The sequence below is a fragment of the Sceloporus undulatus genome, chromosome 5 (assembly GCF_019175285.1).
Source record: "Sceloporus undulatus isolate JIND9_A2432 ecotype Alabama chromosome 5, SceUnd_v1.1, whole genome shotgun sequence".
Lineage (NCBI taxonomy): Eukaryota > Metazoa > Chordata > Lepidosauria > Squamata > Phrynosomatidae > Sceloporus > Sceloporus undulatus.
The window spans coordinates 28,454,192-28,479,866 of NC_056526.1; the positions used below are offsets into that span (position 1 = coordinate 28,454,192).

A 25,675-nucleotide genomic window follows, 5' to 3' on the forward strand; every position below is an offset into this window, starting at 1 on the left:
AATCTTAGCTAAAGGAGCTGTTCTCACATCAAGATGAAATGAGGGGATTATTAGGGAATTAAGGGGATGATATATGTTTGTATGTGCGCCTTCAAGTTACCTGCTGACTTATGGCAACCCCATGAATTTCACAGGGTTTTCTTCGGCAAGGAATACTCAGAGTTTGTTTTGCCAGTTCCTTCCTCTGAAATATAGCCTGCAATACCTGATATTTGTTAGTGATCTCTCAGTCAATGAACTAACTGAATTTGCTTAGCTTCCATAATCAGATGAGATCCCCTTTAGGGATGGGATAATAAACATTTACTCTAGGCTGTTCATTTCTAGCCATGAGATGGGTGCAGAGCAGAGTAGAAGGTGAGCCCTGGTACCACAATTAGTGGGACACAAGGAGGAAATTAACTAAGAAAATAATACATAACCCCACGGGGTGATGGTGGTTGCTGAACCAAACCCAACCCAAAATTGCCTCTGTGCACTGGGCTCTTCAATGTGTAAATTTACACATAGTATTCGGGTTGTAAAAGGCCAAAAAACATTGCATATTTTAATGTCACTGCTGGCATGCCGCAAAATACTTCCTTGTTCTCCTCAGAATGCCCTCTGGCTATTTACACTTTAGGACAAACTAGCATACATTCAGGTTCTCCTGGAATCCAGGCTAGGATCAAGGAATGGATTGTTATAAAAATAAATAAATAAATACAAAATATATTTAACAAGCTGTGAAATTTATGCTGAGCTTTTTGTGGGATGCTTTTGTTGTATCTGTTGTCTGCCTGATATAAAAGGGATACCAGTCCTGATATTCTTGCCACATAGGCATGTTAATTATGTTCAGTATGACATAAAGGGGCAATTATATTCAGTGGGGCTTATTAAAAATTAATACGTATGATCTCACCCTTAGGCTATCTCCTGCAGAAACTGGTCAAAACAGACAGACTTAATAAGATGAAAGACTTCCTCCATTTTGTATTTTAGATGGTTAGTGACCATCTGAAAATGGAATGAAACTCTGCTCTGCAGAATCATGACCCCTAATTCCAAGGAACCTTGAAAATCTAGTTTGCTGTACAGCCTGTAAGATCTCCATTAAGGAAATACTATATAGGACAATGTGGACACAGGATAGGGTGGGGCAGAATTGTTCTGATAAGCTCATTCTGCTCATGAATGTATGCACTCTTAACACACACACACACACACACACACACACACACACATGCTAATACACCTGGAGTACCCCTTCCTTCTTGCTCTGTGGTAATAGGGGTTATCCTATTGTTCTCACTTTCATAGATCCTTTTGTTTGGTTCCCATATAGGTAGACTGTGATTTCCCAATTAACAAAAGAGCTAACCATTTTGTGCCATGCACAGCCAGGGACCAAGAAGGGAAGGATAGCTTTATGGCTGACACAAGGAATTGTCCTTTCATGGCTAGGCAAATACAGCTACTTCTTAAACCAGAAGAATAAGTTCTCTGTTTGTCATAGATATGGTGGTGAACATCCTTTTAACAGTGGGCTGACTTCTGAAATTAGGTACCTTCATATGTGCATCAGATGCTCCACAGACTCAAAAGCTTATGCTGCTGGTAGCACTGCTGCAGGTAGAATTTCCCATGTCAGACAGGCTTTTGCTATGCAGGCAGACTCAATATGCCAAACAGCTACTGGGCAGCAGAAATAGTGAAGAGTAAGACTGGAGTAGTATGTCTGAGAAACAATGGCAGTGGCAACATAGCTAACACTTACTAGTAATGCTCAGAAGGAGGCACCAGTAAATGACATTTAAATGTCTTTTAGCCTGAAAACCCTATGATGAGACAATAAAAAATGTAACAAGAAATGGTGCCAGAAGATAAAACTCCCAGGTCAGAAGGCACTCAACAAGTTACTGGGAGAGAATCTAGTACATGTACAAGTCCTGCTGGAGCTAATGACCAAACTGGACCTAAGCCAAAAGGACATTCAGCTGTTCATCTGCTCAGAGATTAAAGGAAAGTCTGACATGACACTCTATAACACATATTAAAGAAACATGGAATGTGATAAGCATGAATCATGAAACTAGATATTATAAATCAATAAATGGAAATATAGACATTGCAATACTTGGAGTGAGCAAGCTTGGAATGGAACATTTTCATCAGATAATCGCACAACGTTTTACCCAGGAAATGAACATGTAAGAAGAAATGGAGTGACATTAATAGGGAGGAAAAATGTAGCAAAAGCAGTCAGGGGATATACTGAAAAATACAAATAATACTTCAGGGGAAACTATTCATATCATAATCCAAGTGTTTGCTCCTTCTATAGAAGCAGAAGAAGAAGAAATTGAAAGATTCTGCACTAGAGTCCAGAAGGAAATCAATCACACATCAAAACAGAACAGTTTTATAATCATAGGCTGTTGGGATGCAAAAGTAGAAAACAGAGCAGAACCAAAAGTTGTAGGAAAAATTAGCCTAGAATCAAGAAATGAAGCAGGAGATCAACTACTTTAATTTTGTGAGATCAACAATTTGTTAATTGCAAACACATTCTTCAGACAACCAAAGGGACAACTGTATACATGGATGTCACCTGGTGACCAATATAGACATCAAATAGACTACTTAATTGGAAACAGAAGATGAAGAGGCTCCTTTTTGTCTGAAAAAATAAGTCCAGGAGCAGATTGTGGCACAAACCATGAATTGCTAATATCAAAAATAGAAGTAAAGCTAAAAAAGGAATACAAAATCAATAATTGTGCCAAAATACAACTTGAAGAACATTCGTATGGAATTTAAAGATAAAGTAAAAAATAGATTTGCACTGTTAAGATTAAATGACCAGGAGCCAAAAAAAAAACAACAACAACTCTGGACTGAAACAAGGGACATTGTCAGGGAGGATTGCAAAAAGATAATATATCTGTAGCCAAAAAAGAAAGAGAAGCTTCAATGGATGACAGATGAAACTTTTCAAGCACTTAAGGAAGGAGGAAAAGTGAAAGTAAAAGAAAACAAAAATAGAATCAGAAAAGTCAAGGAAGAAAGTGCAAAGGTAGGTTACAGTTGAACATTAAGAAAATAAAAAATAATGACCACATAACTTTAAAACAGATGGTGAAAACATTAATTGAACTAGTTAAAGGTTTTCCATAAATTGGCTGTCATTAATCAGAATGGAGACTGCAGTCAAGAAATCAGAAGAATAGGACTTGGAAAGACAGCTATGAAAGAACTAAATAAGATCCTCAAGTGGAACGATATACTTTTGACTCTCTGTATCCATGGATCCTGCATCCATAGATGCAGCCATCCATGGCTTGAAAATATTTTTTAAAATTCCAAAATGCAAACCTTGAATTTGCCACTTTATAAAAGGGGCACAATTTTACTACGTCATTATATGTGATGGGACTTGAGCATACACTGATTTTGGTATCTACAGGAAGTCTTGGACCCAAACCCCAGCAGATACCAAGGGCCCACTGTATAACTGAATGCCAAGTAAGGATTGTTCATGCCATCATATCTCTGATTTCTGTGTATTGCTGTGAAAGCTGAACAGTGGAGAAAGCTGATAGGAAAACAATCATAATGTTTGAAATGTGGTGCTGAAGGACTGTTCTTCAGACACCCTGGACTGCCAAAAAGACAAATAAATCGATCATAGAGCAAATCAAGCCTGAACTCTCCCTAGAAGCCAAGATGACTAAAGTGAAACTGTTGTACTTTGGACATGTGATGAGAAAATACACTAGAAAATACAATAATGCTTGGTAAGGTAGAAAGCAATAGGAGAAGAAGACTACAGTTTGATTTTGTTTGGCCATACATGTCCTGATTTTCATCTATGAAATATTGGAGGGTATATTTTATCCTTGTTACAATAAATATTAATTACCCAATTATCTTACTCACTACCCCATGACTTACGTTTTGGAATGGAATGCCACTAAAAAAGTAAAGAAATGGTATTTTCTTTAAAATACCATCAGAATGTCCCAAGAAAGCATTTTAGCTCACAGAAAGTAACAAGTAAATGTGACTCATTATAGAAAGAAGACTGTTACCACTTGCTATGTTTGTTGCTATACTTTTATTGTCTCCAAAAGCTATTTGTTAGCATAATTATTTGTAAAGCCCCAATCAGTGCTAGAATTGAAGGAGATGCAGCCACTCTGGCTTTTAGCAAGAGCAGATAGTTCTGTTAGGCCAGAAAATTTGCATTATGTAAAGTGAGGAGTACAAAATCACAAAATGAGAGTTGTAGCATGGTGCAATGAGCTCCGAAGATGAATCTGCAGGGTCCTTCGTTTATACAAATCTGTAATAAGTATACATGTCAAAATTTAAATACTAAAAAAGTAATAAGTATACATATCAATCACTGGGCTACCACATTGTTTATTATCTGCCTTGCATGTACTTAATATCTATTGTAAAGTCATAAATTTGATATATGCTAGTCTGTTCCATCGTGGTAAACAGTTGGTCAGCACAAACCTTTTTTCTTCTTACTTAACTCAGCATATTGGCCGGCACACATCATATCCCATGTCCAGCCAGCCATAATGTACTCTCTATGACTGGCAGCCCCATTGTGCATAGGCATATGTCTCCAGAAAATACTCTACGTATCCCCTTTTTCTTTTTGAACCATGGCCAATAGCTTTAACACGGCTGGTCGGCTGGGGTTGGGAGGTGAAGGAACTTGGTAAGATGCCATGAGAGTTGAAAACAATGAAGGAATACATTGTAAAAAGCAACAAAACATAATCATGATTCCTAAACATATAATTCCATAATAGGCAAGCCTTTTAAGTCATTAGCTAGAGCAGATGATTCTGTTAGGCCAAGAGGTAAGCCAGTCTCATAAGCCAAAAAACCCCACCACATCTTGGTGAAACTGAGTAGACAAATTCTTCAACTGAGCAATTATTCCACTAATAGTATTTGAATTATCTCTAAGGTTAAAACAACACATTCCTTTAAATTCTTCACATCCATAATAACAAATAATCAATTTTTGCTTTATTATCTAATATGGCACAGTGTATTTGTCTTTTTGTTCATTATTTAACAAGCTTAATGCAGATAATGAAGCATTAATATTTTTGATAACTAAACAGACACATTTAGTGTTTTTTCTGTATGAACTGCAAGGCCGGGAAGGCCTATTAAAGAAATTGGCAGGGATGAGTATTCAGATGGGCTATACAAATGAATGCTACTAACAGACACTATAGTCTTTTGAGGAATACCTTAGCAAGCCTGCTCAGGCAGCACAACGTTTGAGAGGCAAGATTGGCAGGAATATAACTAAAAGTTTGTTGGTTACAGGTAAAAAACCATCCTGATGGGAGCATAACATGAGCATAGTTAAAAGAAATGTCTATCATGTTCCTACAATTAAATGACTTGCCATATGGGCGAAAGCAGCCTGTAGGCACCTTTTCTGTTGTACAGTTTACTACTTTTGCACAATAAGAAATATGTTGATAAGCTACTTGAGGTGTATAAAAGGCAAGCGCATAACTAGGGAGCTGCTTTTTTATTGGACCCCATGATGGGTTGTCTCTATAAGATATGTTTATATTAAAATCTGAAAACATAATCTTCCTTTTTATATCTTGGATATCTTTACATACTGGAATTAAACATGAAGATAATAAATCTCGGCCATATGTAGCTTTGGACAAACAAAAGCGTGAGCGCTGATTCACATTAGCTGAAGTCTCCCACATGTTTAATTTTCTTTGTGAAAACATATTGGCCTGAACAGCTAACAAGCAAATAATAATTAATATTAACATAGAATTACGAGTAAGAACAGCACAAATCCCAACAAACATATTTTGATCATCTGTGACAACTTGAAATTCTGGAGGAGTTTCTTGTTGCACCAGACCTTGAGCTTCATTTACAAGAGCCTTTTCACCTCCCCAAGTTATTTTATGAGATTTCTTCATTCTCGACTGTCGCGCTTGTTTGTCTGTCAACTATGGCTGGCATTAGAAGTTGGGAAGTGGATTCTGCGGAGCCTGGTGCCATGCCATGAGCTGGTTTCACACATTTGGCAGGAATCCGAAGAGTTCCTTGTGGAGTAGCTACGGCAACGTTTCCACAACCCCACAGAATTAATGGGACAGGTCCGTAGCAAGCAGGATCCAGTTGTTGTTTATATCACACTAAGGGTCGTGGCAGTGGCACGTGCAATAAAAATGTTTCTGTATAGGAAATAAAGTATCTGATAACACTATTAAGTGATTCCAAATAAAATTGGCAATGGCTAAAGCCTAGTCCACAGCCTGCCTATTATTCGGTCTAGACCTAACACCATCTTCCCCTTTTTCTTTTTGTTTGGTCAAGATTGTTTTAAGAGTACAGTGTGCTCATTCAACAATAGCTTGACCTGTTGAATTATAAGGAAGACCATAGACAAGTTGAATAGACCACTGTTTGTAAAAAATATTGAAACTGGACAGATCGATAGGCAGATCCATTGTCATTTTTTGACTGAGATGGTTTACCTAAGACAGACATTACAATTAACAAATGTGTAATAGCAGCAGCTGTATTCTCTTGCCTATGGGCAGTAACCCATAAGGCATGAGAATGTGTATCAATTGGTACATGAAGATAAGAAAATGGCCTGGTGGTCAGGTAGTCGGTGACATCCATTTGCCAAATTTTATTAGCCTATGTGCCATGTGGGTTAATACCCTATGGGAAGGGAATAAAAGTTTCAGCACATTGAGAACAAGCACGGACAATAGTCCGTGCCTATGCCAAGGGAATGTTAAATGAGGGAAGAAGCTGGTTGATGGAAAAGGGCATGATTTGAAATGGGATCTGAAAACAGGTAAAATTTACCTTTTAATGTTGCATCTAAATTTACCTTTTAATGTTGCATTGTCCTCTGTTAAAAACCCTGGTAGATTTGCGTGATTACGAATGTGGGTGACATAAAATTCAGTAGTGCGGTCGTGTAATAGACTTTGCAAAGTAAGGAATATAGACAATAGTTTTTGTCAATTGAAGTGGAAATCTGTGCAGTGGCCAGGGAAGGTATAAGGTTATGTACATAAAGAGAATCAAGAACCAAATTCAGTGGTTCATGTGAAAAAGTATGGTCCCGAACAGACAGGCCAAAATAAAGCTGCTTCGGATCACTTTGGAGGTGTGCTGTTTAAATGCTGCATGTGTCCTAAGAGTCCGGAAGTTATAACATTTAACTTGTTCTTTATTTCCCTGTTTCATGGCTGTAGATAAAAGATTCATCTTATGGGTCTGTGTCCCAATATCCTGGCATACTCTGATCATATCTGTCAAATTCAAAGAATTTGTGGCCATCATGGGCTGTAGTGCCTGTTGGCAATCTTTATTAGCATTATCCTTTGCCAGTTTTTTCATCAGTTTTTTGCTGTCTCAGTATTGTCTGCTTAATGTTGGATTGCGGCTTGAAGCCTGTTTATAAAATCTCCATGTGGCTCATTAGGACCTTGTCTGATGGTAGTATAGCTCTTTCGGGGTTGGCCCAATTGAGGTATCTTTTTAAAAGCTGAAATGATGAGGGAGGAATTAATATGGCTTTTTACATTAACATACCACCCTGAACACTTTCAGTGTTGCCTCATTTTAGAAGGAAACAGAGCAGGTTCTGGTTACTATTTGGTATGGGGAACAACTAGAGATTACTAGAGATCTCTTGTTAGAGTTCAGAAAGAATTCTGCCCAAAATGCTGGAAAGCCTGTATCAGAGACAGTTGAGAATATTTGGCTAGAAGATCTGATTCAGTTTAAGCTTCCAGGGTTCCTGTATAACCTGTTCTGTATTTCATATTCACCAACAGTACAGTGCCACATGGCCAGAAGGAGGAGGACTCACTTGCATAGATATGCCTCAGAAGATCACCAATGACAGCTTGAGAAAATGTATTTAACATCAGCAATATATATATATATATATATATATATGCGCGCCTTTGCGCCAAATATGCATAGGGATATGGCACATTCCATTCCACTGTCTTTGCACAGAATAATGTTTGAATAGTCCAACATCATCTATGCCTGCCAACATTGTTAGTGTGGACTACTTTTAGGCAACATTTTAATACAGTCTGGTCTATACTGTGTTTCAGTTTTAGTTATGCAATGGAAGCCATGGTGAATGGGGGAAAATGAGTTATAAATGCTTTCAGTTGGGATAGGGAACCTTTAATCCTCCTGATGTTTTGGACTACAGTTTCCATATCCATTGGCCATGGTGGTTGAGGCCTCTGGAACTTGAAGTCCAAAACATCCGGGATGGTGGCAGCAAAAATCTTCCACTCCTGCTTTTTCTTACTGAATGTTATAACATGGTGCAGGGTGTGGCAAGATTAATATACTGCACAATAAAATCACAGTGGGAAATTGATGTCCACTGATGCCAATGATGTGCTAAGACTTGCTTTATAGGCATCTTCCTCCTTTTTGGGTTTTATTTTTTGAATTTGTTTAATCACAGCCTTCAGCAAGCTGGAGGCATGTTGTTGTCATGGTTATCTAAAGAAGGAAAAGCAGGTCTGGTTTTAATGGTAGATCTCTGGGTGATTTGCAGTAGACTGAGAAGGATTTTTGATTCCCAATTATTTAACAATCACGGCAACAAACCCATTATTTTTCAACTTATAATTGCAAGGCAGAAATGAAGAACACCTGGAGCAGCCTAAACTAGGGGTGGACTTTTGTGTGGTGGGACTGTGACCATTGTTCAGTTCTGGTACTTAAAATGAATGAATTTTGGGCATTCAAGAAAGCTTGAACCTAGGCTTTGTGCTAGTCTTTAAATGGAACTGAAGAAGGGGTACACAGACTTCTAAATCTAAAAAGATTATCAAGTTACGCCAGTGAGACCATAAAGAAAGACAAGCAAAATTCTCTCTCTTTGAACATATAAAAACCAGCAGTTGATTGCTTCCATCTGTATTCATAATTCAAACATGTTACGTTCTTGTAGGGAAGAAAGCAGAAATCCCTGATGGCCCTCATAGTACAAAGGTTTGAGATTAATTTTGACTGGTTTGCTAACTAATAAGTCAACAGAAACCAAACCAGGTAGTATTGGCCAGCCTAGAGATAGGTACCCTGTACTTGTATTAAGAGCTAATGAGATGATGTGCAAAGGGAGAAAGAGGAACATAATTTTTTAAAAAACTGTCTGCAAAGTACTGCAGGGAAGAGTTTCCATTTTGGACTACAGTGGGCCTTTGATATCTGGTGGGGTTTGGTTCCAGGACCTCCCATGCAGCATCATCCAAGATCTTCCTTTTCCAGGATGTGTCCTACATTTCAACCTTCTGTCCAGGAGGAATTTCAAAATGTCCTCCACTTTAAGCATGACCAAGAAGCATGAACATTTATATTAGTCCAAATGCATCTGAGGAAGTAGACATAAGTCTATGAAAGCTCATGCTGCCAACATCTTTCAGTTAGTCTCAAAGGTTCTACAAGATCTTTCTACATGCTGATTCTACAGACTATCACGACTATATCTTTTAATTCATTTATATTAGGTGTTTGTAGCTTTTATTTGATAATGTCCTACTCTTTTCTTGAATGGCCTACATTTTGTGGTGCCTTCCCATCTTTTGTGGTTAGGACATCTGGTCACCCTGCTCCTATGGATAAAAAAAATGTGGATGCTCAAGTCTCATTAAGTACAGTGGCATAGGAAAATGGTGTCCTTTATATAAAATGGCAAAATCATGGTTTGCTTTGTGTAATTACTATATTCTTAAAATATTTTCAAGCTGTGGATGTTTGAATCTATGGATACAGAGGGATGACTGAAGTCCCAAGTGGCATGTTGGCTGGTTAGGGAGGGGGCCTGGAAGCTGCGGTCCAAAAATTGTACAAAAGAGTCCTGGTCTGATAGAAGGGTTCCTCTAACCAGGCATTCAGCATGAGAGAAAGTCCCCACTTCTTTTGATCTTTGCCTTGATATTGAACAAAGCCTTTTTTCTTCTGCTTCATCATGCTGTTGGGACTGGCAGTTTGCCCACAACAAAAGGGAGTGGCCCTTTAAAAGCAGCTCTTCACAGTCTTTTACTCCTTCCTTGTGTCTGCACTTACTGTACCCTGTGGTTTCTGGGATGGAGGTGGCAGACGATGGAAGTGTTTATTTAAAACAAAGTACTTCAAGACTTTTTTTTAAAGATTAAGTTTTAATTATTTTTAACACAAACAATCCAATTTACAATGAACACACATACAATCAAAGATAAACTGGAGGGGGAGAAGAGCAGAAAAATAAAATAAAAGAAGGAGCAAGGAAAGTGTGAGAAAGGGAGAATATTAGTAGGGTTCTTCTGATCCCTCAATTCTGACCATAATAAAATAGAGGGAAAAACCATTACAGAGCCAACTAGATAATTCTACTAACAGTACTAATAACCATAGCCACCATTTCTTACATTGTTAGATTTCTTTTTTTAAAAAAAATCTATAAATAGTTTCCAATATCTTAGTCTTCAAACTGCTTATCTTTTAGAATCCACATTAATTTGGTCATTTGGGCCAACCCAGAAACCTTAACAGTTCATTCTTCCATTGCTAGTATTTCAGTCCCTTTCCAAGTTTCCAAAAAATATTCTTGCTGCTGTTCTTATATATCTATAAAGATGTGATCCATATTATTATGAATAATGTCCAACAAAAACATTTCTGGTAACATTACAAAATCTAGCTTTAAATTTTTTTGGATTAACATATAAATCTTAGTTCAGTAACTTTTCACCTTCTTACAAGTCCACTACATATGAAAAAAGAAGCCCTCTTTATCTTGGCATCCCCAACATTCATTTGAAACATTATGGGCCATTTGCAACACTTTGGTTAGGGTTAGATTCCATCTTTGCATCATCTTATATAGGTTTTCTTTTAAATTATTGCACAAAGTAAATTTTATATGTTTTAACTACCTTTCCCCCCATACATCCATATGGTCATTATGCCTTAAGTTTGAGCTGACCTTATCATGTACTCTTTTACAGGCCCATCTTCAGAAGCCATTTATACACTTTTTAAAATTATATGGTTATTGTCTTTACATAAGGCTATTATTTTTGACACTATTGAAAAGTGTTCACGATAAAGGTGCTGTGTTTTATCTGGATCTTTCGCAGAAGTATAAGGCCTTCAGTGGAAGATATGGATGAAGTATATCACCTTTATCCTGATCTAAACTGTTATTTGAAAGTAAGGTCCAAAACACACTCAGTTTTAGAGAACACTGGGAATTGTAGTTTATTGTGGCACCAGAGCTCTCTGACAGAGAAGGCTAAATGTCTCACAAAACTTGTACAGCTACCAGAATTTTCTAGCATTGAGCCAGGGCAGTTAAAGCGGTGTCTGTATTATTTCTGCAGTCTGTTTTGAACCATAGTCCCTTTTATCTCAGTGAAGCTAGCTAGATCCAAAATAAACAGAAGGTGGATTTCACTGACACTTTAGATATCATATTAACTGATCCACAAACACAAGTGTTAAGGGAAAGCCAGTTGTGTTACTCTCTCCCACCACTGGTCCCTTCACTGGCTATGCACAAACTTGAAAATGAGTGAGTATAATGTTAAGATCACTAGTTGTGTATGTGCCTTCAAGCCACCTGTCATCTTCTCACAACCCAGTATGTTCATAGGATTTTCCTAGGCAAGGTGATACTCAGAGGTGGGTTTGCCAATTCCTTTCTCTGAAATATAGAATATAGCATGTGGTGTTCCCTGATGGTCTCTCATCCAAATACTAACCTGAGATGACCCAGCTTAGTTTTCAAGATCAAATGAGATCTAGGGCCTTTAGGGTATTTAGGCCCTATACTAGTTATAGCACAGTACAAATACTGTAACTGGTATGTCTTATTCAAGATCGATCCACTGTGGTCTGAGTAGTTTATTAGAAACATTGTTAAAACCAGTATTTGTCCTCTTTCAGGGCATCACAACAAGAATACAATAACAATAATTAGAATAGATAAAATTAGTTCAAACAAATCCAAATACCTAGGTAAGCAAAAAATGTTGTTGCATAGCGCCAGGCAAATTGCAATGTTGATGCAACATTCTTCTCAGGAAGAACATTGTCTTCTCAGGAAGATATCCCTGTTGGCTGTTCTTGTCTTCTTCCTTTTCCTTCTCTTTTTTGTATTCAGTTCCATAGCTGTCTTTAAAGACCATGGTTTTCCCAGAGAGCCTACAGCCTAAAATCTGTACAATTCAAAACAAATATAAACCTGTTTGCACAGATAACTGTAAATAAAATGAGTTACAATAAAATACAATTTTAAATTATCCATCAGTAGTGAACACCGCAAAAATATTTAATTTAAAAGCCAGGGAGAACAGATGAGTTTTAAGAAAAATCCTCTTACAGGCAGCTAAAATGTCTTAGGAGAAATCCTATAAGACAAGTCAACTTTCATTTTACACTCGACAAACCTCCCTCTAGAGAAATCAAGGAAGGAAGGAGGGAACATGTGCTGTGGTTTGTATATTTGTTTGCGCTCTGGAACATAAATGAATCAAAATTTGCTATCAAAAATTGCAACCCTCAAAAACCAGTGGGAGAGCATTGTTGTCTCACAGAATATGTTGTCGCAGGCTTGCGCATCACTGTTTATCAACAAAGAATTTAAGAAAGAGATGTAAGCAGGATATTGTCAAACCAGACTTTATCAAGCTTGATTTCATTTACTGTACTTAGAATTGAGTATAGGCTAATTTCCCTCACTTTCACTGCAGATGTTCAATTAGCATAACAAAGCTGATTGTACGATTGTGTTACTACCAGTTACTCCTGCTGTGATCATTGTTTATTTTGTATGTATTTTACCTTACTATGAAAGTTATCAGTGTACTTTTGGCCATACTGTTTACAATTTTCACCTCTGTAGCCACGTGTGTGATTGTGTACCTTGTTGTTGTTGCTGTTGTTGTTGTGTGCCTTCAAGTGATTTATGGTGACCCTAAGGCAACTCTATCACGGGTTTTCTTGGCAAGATTTGTTCAAAGGAAGTTTGCCATTGCCATCCTCTGAAGCTGAGAGAGTGTCACTTGTCCAAGGCCAACCAGTGAGCTTACATGGCCAAGCCGGGATTCGAACTGTGATCTCCAGAGTACTTGCCAACTTAAAATAATACATATATCTAGTGAAGTGAGCTCCAGATTCTCTGCAAAATGTGTAGTCCAACAAATCTGTCTATTTAAGCTCCAATGAGATTCCTTTGCTTAAACTCTTATGTTTCTTTGGCCTTTTAAACCAGGCCTCAGAGTTGATGTCTGTTGAAGCATCTCACAGACAATAAGATGTCCTTGTTGTGTGTGTTCAACTTATGGCAACCCTAAGGCAACTCTGCTAAGGGGTCTTATTGTTAAGATTTGTTCAGAGGGGGTTTGCCTTTGCATTCCTCTGAGGCTGAGAGTATGTGATGTACCCTAGGTTACTCAGTGAGTTTCCATAGCGGAGCAGGGATTCAAACCCTGGTCTCCAGAATCATAGTCCAACGCTCAGTCAGTACACCATGCTATCTCTCAACCAGGTTTGCTGGGCATTAATAGCCCCAATCTCCCACGTCACACCACAATTTGTCATAGTCTTACCTCTGAACAGATCAAGGCTCCATCTACAGTGCAGAAATAATGCAGTTTGACACCACTTTAAAGTGCTGTAGCTCCATCCTCTAGAACCCTGGGATTTGTAGTTTTATATGGTCTTTAGCCTTTGCCTAAGAATGCTGGTGCCTCAACAAGCTGCAAATCCCAGAATTATGTAGGTTGGAGCCATGCCAGTTAAAGTAGTGTCAAACAGCATTTATTTCTACAGTTTAGATGTAAGTGCTTTATCTTTTAAAAAATTGTATTCTGTTTAACAAGTGATCTATTTTAATGTCGTAACAGTTTAATTCTATTTTAATGGTTACTTCTGTATTTAATTATTTATTTCATTTTTATGCCGCCTTTCTCCCAGAACGGGACCTGAGTTGGCTCACAAAATAAAAATGTTTTAAAAACTTATAGTAAGAATTTTAACACAGATAAAATCATATAATTAAAACAGTATATTTTAGTACTATTTATATATGTTTATACTGAGGGAGGTTGTTCATGTTTAAGTGTTAATTTGTTTTTGCGATTTTGGTCATTTTGGCTATTGAATGTGTTGTCCATGTGTAAGTTTGTGTGTTTGGTTTTTGTACTAATAAAATGTATAATTAAATTTAAAAAACAGTATTATTTTAATTTAATTTAATTAATATGTTTTTAATTGTACTGTGCTTTTAAATTGTAAGCTTCTTGGAGTCCCAGTTCTGGGGGGGAAAGCGGGATATAAATAAATATAAATATGATGATGATGATGATGCACCCCAAGTTGCAAGGAAGAATACCTGACCCTTCTGAGGAAGCAGAGAATTGAAGTCTGACCTATAAATCTCTTAGCCCTCCTTGCCCCGAGGCAGTTTGCTGGAAAGGAAGGAGTCAGTGTTCCAAAAATAATTTCCTAAGCAGCTGCCCAGAGTTATTATAGGGGAAGTGAGTTTTTAATGATGCAGACATCTTTCTCAGGAACAAGGGTGAGTCCAGAGATCTGGAATGCACCTGGGGTAAAATATGAAGAATGTCTCATTGTCATACTGAATGAAGTAGAAAAGGGTTGACGTAGGATCTAGGTTACCATTTCTCCTGCAGGGAGATGCAGGGGCCAAGCAGAAATTCCCTTCTAGGGGTGTCACCATAATTGTGTTCCTTATAATGCAAGGCTTGTGCAAGTCTATTCAGAAGTAAGTCCCGCTGAGTGCTGTGAAGCTACTCCTAGGTGTGTTTTGCATGTAGGTGGTTGTTGTTGTGTGCTTCCAAGTCATTTTTGACTTATGGTAAACCTAACATTGGGTTAAGCTTCTTCACAGGGGGTTTGCCATTGCCATCCTCTGAAGCTGAGAGAGTGTGACTTGCCCAGGGTCACCCAGTGTGTTTATATGGCCTGAGCTCCAGAGTAAATGCTCAAACCATGCTGGCTCTCTTTGTATATAGGACTATAGCCTTAATATTCCCTTCTAGAGGGAAGGGCAAGATTCACTGAGGCAGGAATTAAATAGCCTTCCACATTTTGTTGACTGCAACTTCCAGCTCTCCTCCTCATTGGCTTTGATGGATAGGGCTGATGGGAGTTGTAGTCCAACAACTGGAGGGCTGCACGATTAATCAGGAACCTTTTTGAGAAGAGAAATGTGTCAGCGCCTTTAAAACTAACTGGTTTTTATTTTTGCATGTTTAGGTGTTGTTGTTGTTGTTGTGTGCTTTCAAGTAGTTTCCAGCTTATGGCGACCCTAAGGCAAACCTATAATGGGGTTTTCTTGGCATGTTTCTTCAGAGGGGTTTTTGCCACGTCCATCCTCTGAGGCTGAGACAGTGTGACTTGCCCAAGGCCGCTCAGTGAGTTTTCATGGCTGAGTGGAATTCGAACCTTGGTCGCCAGAGGGTTTTTGTATGCATGAAAATTTGTGCAAAAATAAAAACCAGTTAAGTCTTAAAGGGGCTGCCACATTTCTTTTTCTTTCTTTTTTTCACTCCCCCTTTCTTCTTCCTTTTTTTATTCTGCAAAAGATAATATAAAACATGTCAGGAAATACTAGCTTTTAGAAATGAATTTAAGCTTGTTTTTCTCAGTCGACAATGGCACTGATGGCTTTTAATGTTGACCAAAACACACCCGATCTGAGGCATTTTTATTCTGCACAGAGGCAATGGTTTTTTGTTCTTTCATCCAAGAACAAGTTCCACTAAATTCAGTGGGATTTATTTCTGACTAAAACAGGTAATAAACATGATTATCTTGTATAATTCCACTGCATTTAGCAGTCTTCCACGCTGCAGAAATAAAGCATTTTGACACCGCTTTAAGTTTAATGACTCCATCCTGTAGAATCCTGGGATTTGTAGTTTGGTGTATTTTCAGTTTGGTTTGTCAGAGAGCTCTGGTGCCTCACCAAACTACCAATCCCAGGATTATATAGGACAAAGTCAGGGCAGTTAAAGTGGTATCAAAATGCCTTTATTTCTGGAGTGTGGCTACACCCTTAGTTGGACTTAGAGATGTATATATTAGGTTTGCGTGTGTGTGTGTAGGTTCTCAGTGTGTTGTTAAACCCAAACCTGAAGGCTTCAGGGTTCCTTTTCATCCCTCCTTGTAGAAATAACACAACTTGACACCACTTTAAATGTGCTCCATCCTACCAAATCCTGGGCTGTTAGTTGGATGAGATATTAGACCTCTCCGGCCAGAAAGGTCTTGCAAAACTACACAATCCCAATATTCCACTGGATGGCACTAAAACATTTAAAGTGGTTCAAACTGCATTAGTCCTGCAGCATAGATAAACCTCAGAGAGAAGGGTGGCTGGGTTTTGCAATGACACTGTAGAAATAACGCACTTTGACACTACTTCAACCCGCCACAGCTCCATCCACAGAATACTGGGGTGTGTAGTTTTGGTGAGGCGCAAACCCTCTTGGGCAGAAGGGGTTAAAACTTGCAGAACACACATCCCAGGATCCAGAGAATGGAGCTAGAGAGCATTAAAGCGGTATCAAACCTGTTTTATTTCTGCTGTGTGGATGCACCATTAGTTGGGTTTGGAGATATACAATATGGCTTAGGTTTACACACAGACACACACACGTTCACTAACACACACATCCAGATATAAAATAAAGGTTCCAGTGTGTTGTTTTTAAACCCAACCTGGAGGCTTTTGGGGGGGGGGGGTGAGTCCTTTTGCCTTCCTTTTGTAGAAAAATGCCACTTCACCCCACTTTAACTCCCACGGCTCCATCCTACCATATCCTGGGATGTGTAGTTGCCAAGGCCGCATCCTTCCTGGGCAGAGAAGGGTTTAAAAACCTTGCAAACCTACCCACTCCTGACTACAGGATTCCAGTGAATGGACTGCACAGCATTAAGTGGTGTCAACTTGCTTTATTTCTGCAGTGTGGACCCACCTTTAGCTAGGTGTTAGGTTTGCATGTACATAATACACAATGCAGTACACACACACACACACACATATATAAAACACACACATGTGTGTATGTATATATTTTGTGTGTGTATGTGTGTCTATTCAAATTTTATTTATTATTTCAAGATTTAAGATTATATTCTGCTTTTCCCCACAGTGGGATGTATATATGTGTGTGTGTGTGTGTGTGTACAGAGAAAGAGAAAGAGCGAGGTATGTCTGTATAGTGTGAATATATGTTGTGTGTGTGTGTGTATTCAGTATATACATCTGGTGTGAATATATAGATGGTTTATATATTCACTGCATATATGTATGTGTCTCTATGTATGTGTATAATATATATATATATTCAATGTATATATATTTATATCTGTGAATGTGTAATATATATATATATGTATGTGTGTGTAATTCAGTATATAAATGTATGTGTATCTACATGTTCAGTAAATATGTGTGTGTTTATATGTGTTTATATTGTTTTGTATATTCAGTTTATATAATATGTGCGTCTGTGTAATGTCTGTGTATTTATTGTGTGTTTATATTGTGTGTGATCCAGTATATATATATATGTCTGTGTAGTGTGGTGAAAAAAATCAGTATGTATATCTGTATGTCTGTGTATAATATTGTGGTGTTTATATGTGTGTATTCAGTATATATATAATAATATATATATCGTGTATATGTGTGGGTATATATATTCAGTATAGGTATGTGTGTGTGAATATATATGTGTGTATACATATTCAGGATATATATGTGGTGTGTGTTTTCACACACACCAACCCCGGGGATGTGTAGTTTGGCCAGGCCCCATCCCTCTTGGGGATGAGTGTGTTTTTGTGTATGTGTAAAAACCTGCCAAACTACACACCCAAGGACTCTTTTTGTCAGAGGGCTCAAAGCGGTATCAAACCGCTTTATTCTTCCAGTGTAGATGCCCCAAGGCAGGGGAAGAAGGCGTGTATGTGTGTGAAAAGAGTCAAGTCATGCTTACAGGGCGGAGGTTGGAGGGATGGAGGAGGAGGAGGAGGAAGAAGGGGAGGTTTCTGCCTCTCCATCCCATAAAATGGAGGCCCCCCCCCTGTCCTTTTCCCCGTCCTCTCCTTTTTCCTCAGCGAATGAAAAGGAGCGAAGGAGGCGCTGAGGGAGCTGACCAGGAGCCCTCGCCGCCCGTCGTCTTCGTCCGACGGCACCCGGCGGAGGCTACGAGAAGACGGCCCAGGTAGGGAGATAGATATATATATGTTAGCTTACAATATTTAGTAGAATAGTTATCTGTACCCGCCTTCCCGCCCAAATGGGACTCGAGGCGGCTTACAGTCTCTCAGGTCTCCCCCCCCCCAAAAAAAAAACCCCACACACTGCAGAAAACAATGCGTTTTGGGGAGCTGAGACTGTAGGACTGAGTTCCCAGAATTCCCTAGCACTGAGCCAGAGCACTTAAAAGCGGCGTCAAACGGAATTTCTGCAGTGTGTTTTGGACCAGCAAAACACTGTACAGTTTAAAAAACTTACAAAGTGATCATTAAAGTAGCATCAGACTCTTACAGTGTTAAAACAGACCATTGTTTCAAAATGGGATACAGTTTTTTAAAAAAGCACTAAATACAGCACCCTTAAATAATACAACGCCTGGTTGTGGTTGTGTGCCTAAAGAGGTTTCTGAGTTATGGCAACCCCAAAGTGGCTGGGTTTGCCATATCCTGGGGTTTTCTGGGTAAGTTTGGTTAAGGTGCAGTTGTTGTTTTTGCCATTGGCTCCCTCTGAGGTTGAGAGAGTGTGACTTGACCAAGGTTAACCCCAGTGGAGTTCCATGGCCAAACTTAATGGCTACCTTGTTGTTGTTGTTTTGTGTTGTTGTGGGCCTTCAAGTCATTTCCAACTACAGCGACCTTAAGGCAAACTATCAGGGGGTTTCTTGGCCAGGTTCCTTCAGAGGGATTTCCCCCCATTGCCATCCTCTGAGGCTGAGAGAGTGTGACTTGCCCAAAGTCAGCCAGTGGTTTTTCGTGACTGAAGGGAATTCGAACCCTGGTCTCCAGAGTCATAGCCCAGCGCTCAAAGCACCACACTGGCTTTCATTCCACAATATAAACTATCCAGCCTTTCCATCAGTAGTAGAACCCAAGGCAGGTCACAGCAAGTTATGGAAAAACACGAAAGTTACAACAGTGAAACGCAAGCAGCTTCATATAAAAACAAGAACCAAATTTGTTGCTGGTGTGGGCCTTCAAGTTGTTTCCGAATTATGGCAACCCTAATGCGAACCTATAAATGGGGTTAACTTGGCAGGATTTTTTCAGAGAGGGTTTACTTTTTTTTGCTTTTTGCTGAGGTTGAGAGATGGGACTTGTTCAATGTCACCTAATGGGCTTCCATGTCTGAGCGGGGATTTGAACCCTGGTCTCCAAGAGTCCTAGTCCAACCACAAAACCACTACACCATGCTGGCTCTCAAGAACCAGATTAAAAGCACATTAGGAATTAAAAGTATAGCGCATCTAGTTATATCCATTGAGTAGACTCATAGAGGTGGAAGGGACCAGTTTAGTCCCCCTTCCATGCAGGGATACACATTCAAAGCATCCCGAAGCAGATGGCCACCACCTCTGTCTAAAAATCCTCATTCAGTCAGGGTCTATGCAGGTGCAGTAACTTAATCTGCGCATGAACGCAGTTGCATTGAGTCCAGGCAGTAGGGACTTTTTTCACCTAAGAGTCTGGAAAGCCCATATGTTGCAATACATATGTCAGTGGAGTTGCTGTTGTTGTGCAAAGAGACCCCAAAGCGCCAAGGACATTTCTTCAGTTGCGTTATAGTAAGTTGCAGCAAATGTATTTTCATTCCAAAATTGGGAATTACCTACCCGAAATTGGTAGCTTGCAAAGATAAATATATAATCTGTACATATTAAAAATATTAAAATAATATACTTTAAAGTTAAGTTAAAATAATGGGATGACGAGGTTCACTTCCATTATTCCATTATTACAACCTGCTTTAGGCAGGAAAAATGGCCCAGTTGGTTTGTCAAATCACAAGAAACCAGAAACACTTGGAGATCCATAGCAAATTCCTTTGTTGTTTTTAAAGTATTTTTAGTACTCTTCTATATTTCTGTGTTGTGTCACTAGTTTTTACATTGTAAACTATACTGGGATCCATGTTATACACAGTTGGAAAAGTTATACAACTTCTATATTCTTGTATTCAGCAAGACCAATGATGGTTGCTTCATGGACTCTGGGATTAGAAAACATACAGAGGAGCTGTGTTGGACATTTAACAAATACAAACAAAAATCGATCAGTGATACTTATTGGCCAACTGAAATGCACAATATACCTGTTGCAAGCCATGGCCTTCTTCACAGGCAAGATGTTACAAACCAAACAGGAGAAAAACAAACAATTGGAGATGTTAGTCAGATGCCTGCATGTTGTTTCAGTCCTTAGAAAGATGTTATGATGGGCCTCCAAAAGATGTCCTCTCCATCATAACATCTTATTATATGACTGAAACAACAGGCAGGCATTTGGCTAACATCTCAATGATTTTTCCCCACCTCTCCTGGGTTTGGTTTGTAACATCTTGCCTGATGAAGAAGCCCATGAGATTCAAAAGCTTGCAACAGGTATATTATGCATTTCAGTTGGCCAATAAAGGTACCACTGATGGATTTTTGTATTTATCTGGGATTAGAAGTAACTTTTCCAAGCTCTCTGTGTGTCCCAGGTCAACTAATGTTAAAGTATATACTGTATTATGGTGTTACCTTTATTAAGCCAACACCAAAGGCACAACATTCATTGCTCTAGCTTGCAAAGCTAGTAAAATTAATTTTATGCCATCTTGGTTGGCCTAATAAAGGTCACAATATGGACTACAGAATTTGTCTCATGGGCAAAATGGCTACCCTGCATCCAGATAAACAAAACACTCTCACTGCCAAAAGCTCAGGCCTTCTCTATATGCTCTAATTGACATTTGATCTTTGCTTGTGTTTCTATCTTCTATTACTATGTCTGGTGTCAGAGTCATTTCCCTGGAGGCAAACAGGTACATGAGCCCAGGCATTTGTTAAACGCAAACATAGTGACTAAATTTCAGCTGACAGGATATGGAGATTAATGGATGCGCTTTCCAGACCCCAGCTGTCAAAATTCATTTGTGAAATTCAGACAGTCATTAAACCCAAATAATGGCAGCGAGTCTACAAGCATGGATCATGAGCCAAATTCTCCTGTGGTACAGTATGGCACCATCATCATTTTGTGCTTACATGCCAAAACTCAAGTAAATGAGATGAATGCTTACAAAAGGGTAGTCTTTTGCATGGTTACTTATGCAAATGTTCCTGTAAAGCCACAGAAAATGATCCCCTTTATTAGCTGGTGGCACCTGATTCCATATAATTAATTGCCTCTGCAACAGGCATCTTGGAGTCTGGCCATATTCTTCTCACCTCTTGCAGTAAAAACATAATGGGCTTTCATGAGATCACATCTGAGTTGTTGTAGTTATGTGGTCTCTGTGCCTTAACAGAACCCAAGTTTTTGGGGGGCTAGAACTCCACCTAGAATCTTCCAGCTGGCTGGATCAGTAGACAGGCCGCCTGAAGGGATTCTGGGATCAATATTAATAATAATAATGATAATAATAATAATAGGGGGTCCTAAGCAATCCATGTTCCTGCTACTCTTGTAATATGTAGAGCTCATCAATCTGTGACTGTTGGGAAAAGTGTTGCAAATACAAATCTGAAGCAAGTAAACTGGCAAGTCAGGTTTTTATTTAATTGTAGGTTTGGATATTTATGAGGAATAGTGTAACATTGGTTATGGAGCCAGTGGGGGCAGCAAAAATACTCATTACAATTATAACTTCTGATCTGTTATGTGTGCTTCATTGGGTGCAAAGCAAAGATTCTGGCAAGAGTGTTAAGTCAAAAATCCTTTATAATGTGACAATTTTACATTCTTCTTCATGGTCTCTGTGACCCATAAAATGCGTAATCTTGTGCATAGTGCACTATTCAGAATGTTCTAGAATCTTGTAGAATTATCTTGGTAATAGTTATTATTCCTTCAGATGCTGTTGGACTGCAAATCCCAGCAGTTCTAGCCAGCATAGCCAACAGCATGGAATGCTGGGAGCTGCAGTCCAGTGACAGCTGCAGGGCTGTATGATTCTCACCTCTTAAAATGGAGTTGTTTTCTTACTATACTAATGTCTCTCTTTCATCTTATATTTGTACTACTACTGTCAGCTATGCTGGACACCTTTAATTAACAGTTTTCTGGATTTGCGTTCTTTAGGCACACCGTGAGGGAACACTTCACAAGATGCTTGAAGTGACTGGCCAAGCAGAGGGACCATCTTATGATCTGATAGTCATTGGAGGGGGTTCTGGTGGGCTTGCAGCTTCCAAGGTAGGATCAATGAAAACACTCCTGTGGGAATCTTGGTTTTGCTCTGGTGCTTCTTAGATCCTTTAAAGGATCCCCTTTGGGCAAACTTTGTAGTGGCCTAGGACATCCTGGATAGTTTTTTGCAATCCATCAAGGGGACACATGAAGAGACCCTGCACAGACAAGGCAAAACCATTTGAATAGAAGTTTACTCACACATCAAAACAACAGCTGGTGATGAATCTACTCTCGGTTTATTCTGAGCTTTCAAGGCAGTATCCAAGGGTGTGGAACCAACCTATTATGGGGTTAGGTTGCAGCACCTTGAATAGCTTTTTTAACATTCAGACAAGGACCCAGAGTGGATTTGCTGTCTCCACTGACCTAAGAGTCTACAACAGTCACTCAACCAGGATTTCTCTCTGTGTGTGTGTGTGTGCCCTCCTCCATGCATCCCACAACCGCTCCAGAGTGTCTTTGACTGCTGGAAACCATTTTGGCCCAACAAAAGCCCAATTAAAGACTGCTGGAAACCAGTTTGGCCCAACAAAAGCCTCTTCTTTGCCCTTAACTGAGCAGTGAATGCATCTCAAATACCTAGAGAGATGCTGAACTTCAGACTGCTTGTATTAACTTTGAAATTCTGTCCTGATATTATGATACGTTCAGTTATTTGTAGCATCTGTTCCTGAGAAATGGGGATCATAATATGCAGACAGGGTGTGCATGGGCTTCCAGATATGGTAGGATTTCAGCTCCCATGAGGCCTAGTCTGAATAGATGATAGGGTTTGCAGTCCGACTACATCTAGAGGGGGCCACATCTTCCCTAACCTTGCCATGGTACAAAGTGAATCTCTACTAATAAGACTTTTAGTGAAAAAACTCAAATTAGTTTTAGAATTCAAAACAAAGCAACTGATAAATAATTCTCTGAAGTTTTAACTTTGGGTCTGAAATATGCAGGCTTCTTTGTTTTTCATATTTTCCATTTAGCCCTTTTATTGTTAAATAAAATGAGAGAGAGAGAGAGAGAGAGAGAGAGAGAGAGAGAGAGATTTTTAATAGCTTCAAAGGAGCACAAATGCAAAATGTGCTGATGAATGCTGTTGGGGAAAATAGAAATAGGGGATTAATAAACACTACCTGCCTGAAAGAAAACACATCTTTCAGGCAGTCTAGCTTGCAAAAGTGAACTTTTTTTTTAAAAAAATGCACCCTACCTACTTTACTGATACAGAGTATTTCATTTTTTTTTTTTAAAAAGTTCACTTTTGCAAGCTAGACTAAAAGGCTATTGATTTAGGGAACCTGGTGCCTGTGACATGGTTTGGACTGCAGCTCCCATTTATCCAGCTGGCTTGGCCAATGGTAGTTGTATAGAACCATAAGCCTGCCATAGGAGCCAGACCTTAGCATTGTCTGTATCTGGGGTGGAATTCCATGTGGCCCTCCAAATGTTGTGGAATTGCCTCTTCTGGCATTGGCTTAAGCTGACTGGGGTTTCTAGGAGTTACAGTTGCATGAGCTCTGGAGAACTGCATGACTTTCCAGAGTTTCAAGGAGTCTATTCCACTCTTACCTGGGGATGAAATTGATTGGATTTGGGATTGATTCGATGCAAAGCACATGGTCATCTTCTTGTCTGTGGTGTACAATTTTATCAGCTTGAAAATTCAACTGATGAGGTGAGAAAAATGGTTTTTGCCCTTAGCTCTGTGGGTACTTGGTAAAGTTTTTATTATACTCCAGCTAATACCCCAGGGTAATTTTGTTACTAATTATTTCACTTCTCGATAGCTTCTGCTGAGATTTAATTGGCTTTTCCCACAGCATGTGTTTCGTTATGACAGTCAGATATATAATTGCTTTTAAGTATGGACTTGCTGCTTTTTCAGAGGATGCACCCAGTTAATTTTGCTTGGACAGATGGGAATTTCTCTGAATCTGTACTGTTAATACAGATTTGCCTCTGGAACAGGGTACTAGTCCTGGATATTCCAAGGACAAATAAACTGGATTTAACATGTAGCACCAGCTTTATAAAGGAAGTACAGAAGATACAGAAGAAGGTGGCCAAAGGGCTGTGTCCTGCAAATAAGTAAATGATATTAAAGCCTTGGTCTTTTTGATGGGTCCACCATCACCAGAGCTGGGCCTTCTGTGCCAGATGGCAGGATAGATACAGCTGCCATTTTGAATTCCTACTGTGGCACCTGATAGCACAACTGAGCAATTAAGATGACAGGTGGCTTTTGATGGACCAGAAAGTGGCAATATATGAAAGCAGTGGACCAGGTATATGGACAGTGAAGGACTCATTTCCTGCATTTATTTTACATATGCAAACTCTTTGTGGTTTAGATAGTGAATAATCCCTGGCAAAATAGATGAGAGATGAGCCTAGGATAGAGCTGTCCATGAATGCAAACAGCACAAAACTATCACGGGTATCTGATCCGGAACAGGGCCTACAGATGTTTTTAGTATTATCATTCCCAGAACCTTTCATCTAACATGGCAGATGATGGGTTCCTTGTAATTATCAGTAGTTCCCTTTTTGCCAACAACGAAGGAATTTACAATACAAGTACAATTTTATGGTGTAATTGTTCTAGTTACCTTTATAGTTACAGTAGAACATACAGCTTCAATACTTAGGTGTGTTTTGTATGACATACCAATGGCTTGTAGCATTCTAATGTTCCTTTAAAATAACCAGTTATTTTTTTAATAATGGCAAAGTAAAATGTCCCATGTTTAAAATGCTATATTATATTAAGAAAAATGAGTTTATCCTAGGAACAGTAAATTTTAGCTAATTTGAAAAGCAGTCATCTAAGCTCTTCACTGTCCTTCTCCCTCCAACATTTGGAAGTTTCTAAATTTCAGGGAGAGTACATTTTTAAAGGGACTTCAGCATGAAGCTTCTGAGTTAGTGTCAAACATGCAAAGCAATTTTAACAGTTATGATTGAGCTCAATAGACTTAGTCTGGTCTTGAGCAACTCACACCTGAAATTAACTGTCTCTATTTAGGTGTTTATATATACTCTGTTTTTCCTTTGTCAATTCATTAGCAGCTGGAAATGGGTTGCACACCCATTATAATTGGATCTTTAATTCCTTGGCTCGTGTGTTTGTATATTTCAGGGTGAAATGACACACCTGTCTCTTGCATTGTTGGGCCTC

General features: G+C 39.0%; 1 protein-coding gene across 2 annotated transcripts in view; it reads left to right on the top strand.

Moving 5' to 3' along the window:
* The window catches only part of TXNRD1 (thioredoxin reductase 1), a 170,157-nt gene that overhangs the window by 102,919 nt on the left and 41,563 nt on the right, over positions 1–25,675 (top strand). The window contains exons 1-2 of one of the 2 annotated variants that reach the window (XM_042469797.1): positions 18,178–18,296; positions 22,393–22,506. In XM_042469797.1, coding sequence (XP_042325731.1) covers positions 22,420–22,506 — 87 coding nt within the window. In that variant the 5' untranslated portion in view covers positions 18,178–18,296; positions 22,393–22,419. Of the gene's footprint in view, positions 1–18,177; positions 18,297–22,392; positions 22,507–25,675 lie in introns of those variants that run through there. The other variant, XM_042469798.1, reaches the window with a different exon arrangement.